The following is a 2928-nucleotide window of genomic DNA, read 5'->3' as shown; positions in this document are numbered from 1 at the left end:
CTTTTCTGTTTTTATCAAATCCGTTGCTAGGAAGTAACCCCTCAATGTCTGTTACATTTTCTCATGCAACAAGGCGCACATTATTTATATCCAGCAAAATACAATCTGTTGTCCAACGTTCCCTTTGTATACCTTATATCTCCATCTCCCTATGCCCTGTACTAGTTAGACTATATCTCCATCTCCCTATGCCCTGTACTAGTTAGACTATATCTCCATCTCCCTATGCCCTGTACTAGTTAGACTATATCTCCATCTCACTATGCCCTGTACTAGTTAGACTATATCTCCATCTCCCTATGCCCTGTACTAGTTAGACTATATCTCCATCTCACTATGCCCTGTACTAGTTAGACTATATCTCCATCTCACTATGCCCTGTACTAGTTAGACTATATCTCCATCTCACTATGCCCTGTACTAGTTAGACTATATTTCCATCTCCCTATGCCCTGTACTAGTTAGACTATATCTCCATCTCCCTATGCCCTGTACTAGTTAGACTATATCTCCATCTCACTATGCCCTGTACTAGTTAGACTATATCTCCATCTCACTATGCCCTGTACTAGTTAGACTATATCTCCATCTCCCTATGCCCTGTACTAGTTAGACTATATCTCCATCTCCCTATGCCCTGTACTAGTTAGACTATATCTCCATCTCCCTATGCCCTGTACTAGTTAGACTATATCTCCATCTCCCTATGCCCTGTACTAGTTAGAAGAGAGCAGTTAAGGAGATAAGTGGTTTTTCATTTCGGAATTGGCAATAAAAACAACGGGTAAAACAACAGGAAGGTATTTTCAGTGGCCGTTTATTTTATAGTGCCATGAAATAACTATGAAATAAATAGTAGTGGTTTGTCATTAAATAGTTCATATCCATTCAATCATGCTTCTTGGAAAGCAACGGTAGCTGTAACTGCAACTGTAAATTAATCTTACAATAGTGCATAGCTTTTTAGCCTGACAGGCAGAAATACACTTTTAACTTCCATCTTTACACAGGGAAATGTACAATTCTGTGCTCTCAAACGTGCAATACCCTGATCTATCTTTATGTTCATTCTGTAAGTAGTGATGACTAAAATATATTTCCAATGATGTTATCCTGTAAATTTAGAGAAGAGGTACGAGTTAATGTGTTGTGTTCTCTGTCTTTAGGCCTTTTTCCAGGTTGATAGGAAAGGCAAGGCCAACTTTCACTCTTTTATACTCTAACAGTTCTCAATATTAGGTGTTCCAAATGTTTGGTTAACTCTGTGTATATAGAGGAAGATTTAAATATCAAGTAATGAAGTCAAACAACTTGTAGAATGTACAGCACTGTTAGCTACAGACTCTCATTGTGTTCTGCATCTATTTACTATAGCTGCAACTCCAGCTCCCACTGCTGCACCAACTCCCACACCAACTGGGCCCCCAACTACTCCCACAACTGCTCCGATTATGGCACCTTTCCTTAAAATTTCAGCTTTCTCTCTAGCTTCACATTCCTGTTTTCTCCTCAGCTTCTCTTCTTCTTCCCTTAGACATTCTCCTTCAAACCTTGTCTTCAGTTCTTCCATCTCTCTGAGTCTCTGTTCTTCGTTCTCTTTCAGGAGCCTCTCCTTCTCTTCTTCAATCAACCTCTCTGCATCTTGGAACATCTTAGTGGTGTAGTGGCTTCCTCCATTCATCGTCACCATCTTGTTTATCTTGTCAAGAAGCTCAGTGACCTGAGATGGATTATGATCATTGTTTTTAAAGACATGATATCCATCATTACATTTGGCAATTAAAGTTTCCAGATATGTATTTCCATTCAGGAAGTCTTCAATTGTTACTTCATCATCATCAAGAAGGTCTCCATTTGTGAAGAGAACCATGGTGTATTTCGATGCTTCAACACCAAATAATTTCTGAATCATCTCCACAGTTTCCTTCTCCTCTTCAGTGAATCTTCCCAGCGCGATCACAACCAGGAACACATGGGGACCAGGAGCGGAGTAAAACAGGCACTGTGAGATCTCTTTCTGTGCCTCTTCCGGTGTTAACTTGGTGTCAAACAATCCAGGTGTGTCAATGACAGCTACATGTTGCCCACCCACCTCTCCTCTTTTCTTTTCACATGTTGATGTCACAGAAATAGAGGACATTTTTGACTCAAAAGTGTCTCTCCCCAGCATGGTGTTTCCTGATGCACTCTTCCCAGCTCCCGTCTTCCCCAGCAGAACAATCCGGACTTCCTCATTTTGCTCTGTTGGATAAGAAGGAAAGATTGTGACTTTAGAAAGAATCCTAATGTTGATGTTTGGTCATCTTATGGAACACGTACTAAACATGTTCAGTCCATATCTTCTTAGACAATGATGGTCTATAGAATATTAACTGTAAGCAAATTAACAATGACATTATCTATAAATGAAGCTACATGTAATCCTACATTCATTTTATTAAAATGTATTAAAAATTTAATAAAAACAATTATTTTGTGAAAACCCACAACAACAAAACAGTTTCCATCTCTGTCTTGTAGCCTACATACAGTGAAATGAAGTCTAAGTTCTCACCAGTCATGTTTGGCTTTTGGAATGCTGTCAAGCTCTTCTCAGGTCTAGTGTTCCCAACCAGAGCAACCAGGGTCTCTGTTGGATAAAATACAAAATGTTGTTACTGTAGAGAGAAGTGTGATGTTGATCTGTAGAGAGAAATGTGATCTTACAGAACATCTACTAAAGCTACATTTTCAGTCTCACATTGCTTCTTAGACTTACATTTTTAGTCTATAATATTACAAACTCTAAGAAAATGTACAATGACATTATCTACAGGTAACTTCCTAAATAAAGGAAACACCACTGACAGAGCTGTCATTGTCCATTTATTGCCTACCCACTAAGTTTCCACATTAGGCAAATATGGCAGCAGTGTCTTACTGCCTTGG

At 39.0% G+C, this 2928-nt stretch overlaps 1 protein-coding gene across 1 annotated transcript; it reads right to left on the bottom strand.

Annotated features, from left to right (window-relative positions):
* Positions 1-821: 821 nt before the first annotated feature.
* Positions 822-2652, bottom strand: LOC115121754 (GTPase IMAP family member 9-like). Its single transcript, XM_029650890.2, has 2 exons — positions 2555-2652; positions 822-2241 (listed from the first exon to the last, which is right to left on the bottom strand). The coding sequence occupies exons 1-2, from the start codon at positions 2559-2561 to the stop codon at positions 1346-1348; spliced, it is 903 nt and encodes a 300-aa protein (XP_029506750.2). The 5' UTR covers positions 2562-2652; the 3' UTR covers positions 822-1345.
* Positions 2653-2928: the final 276 nt, after the last annotated feature.

The sequence above is a fragment of the Oncorhynchus nerka genome, linkage group LG18 (genome assembly GCF_034236695.1).
Source record: "Oncorhynchus nerka isolate Pitt River linkage group LG18, Oner_Uvic_2.0, whole genome shotgun sequence".
NCBI lineage: Eukaryota > Metazoa > Chordata > Actinopteri > Salmoniformes > Salmonidae > Oncorhynchus > Oncorhynchus nerka.
Note: the sequence above shows the minus strand (reverse complement) of the source record. Positions and strands in the feature narration are given on the sequence as shown.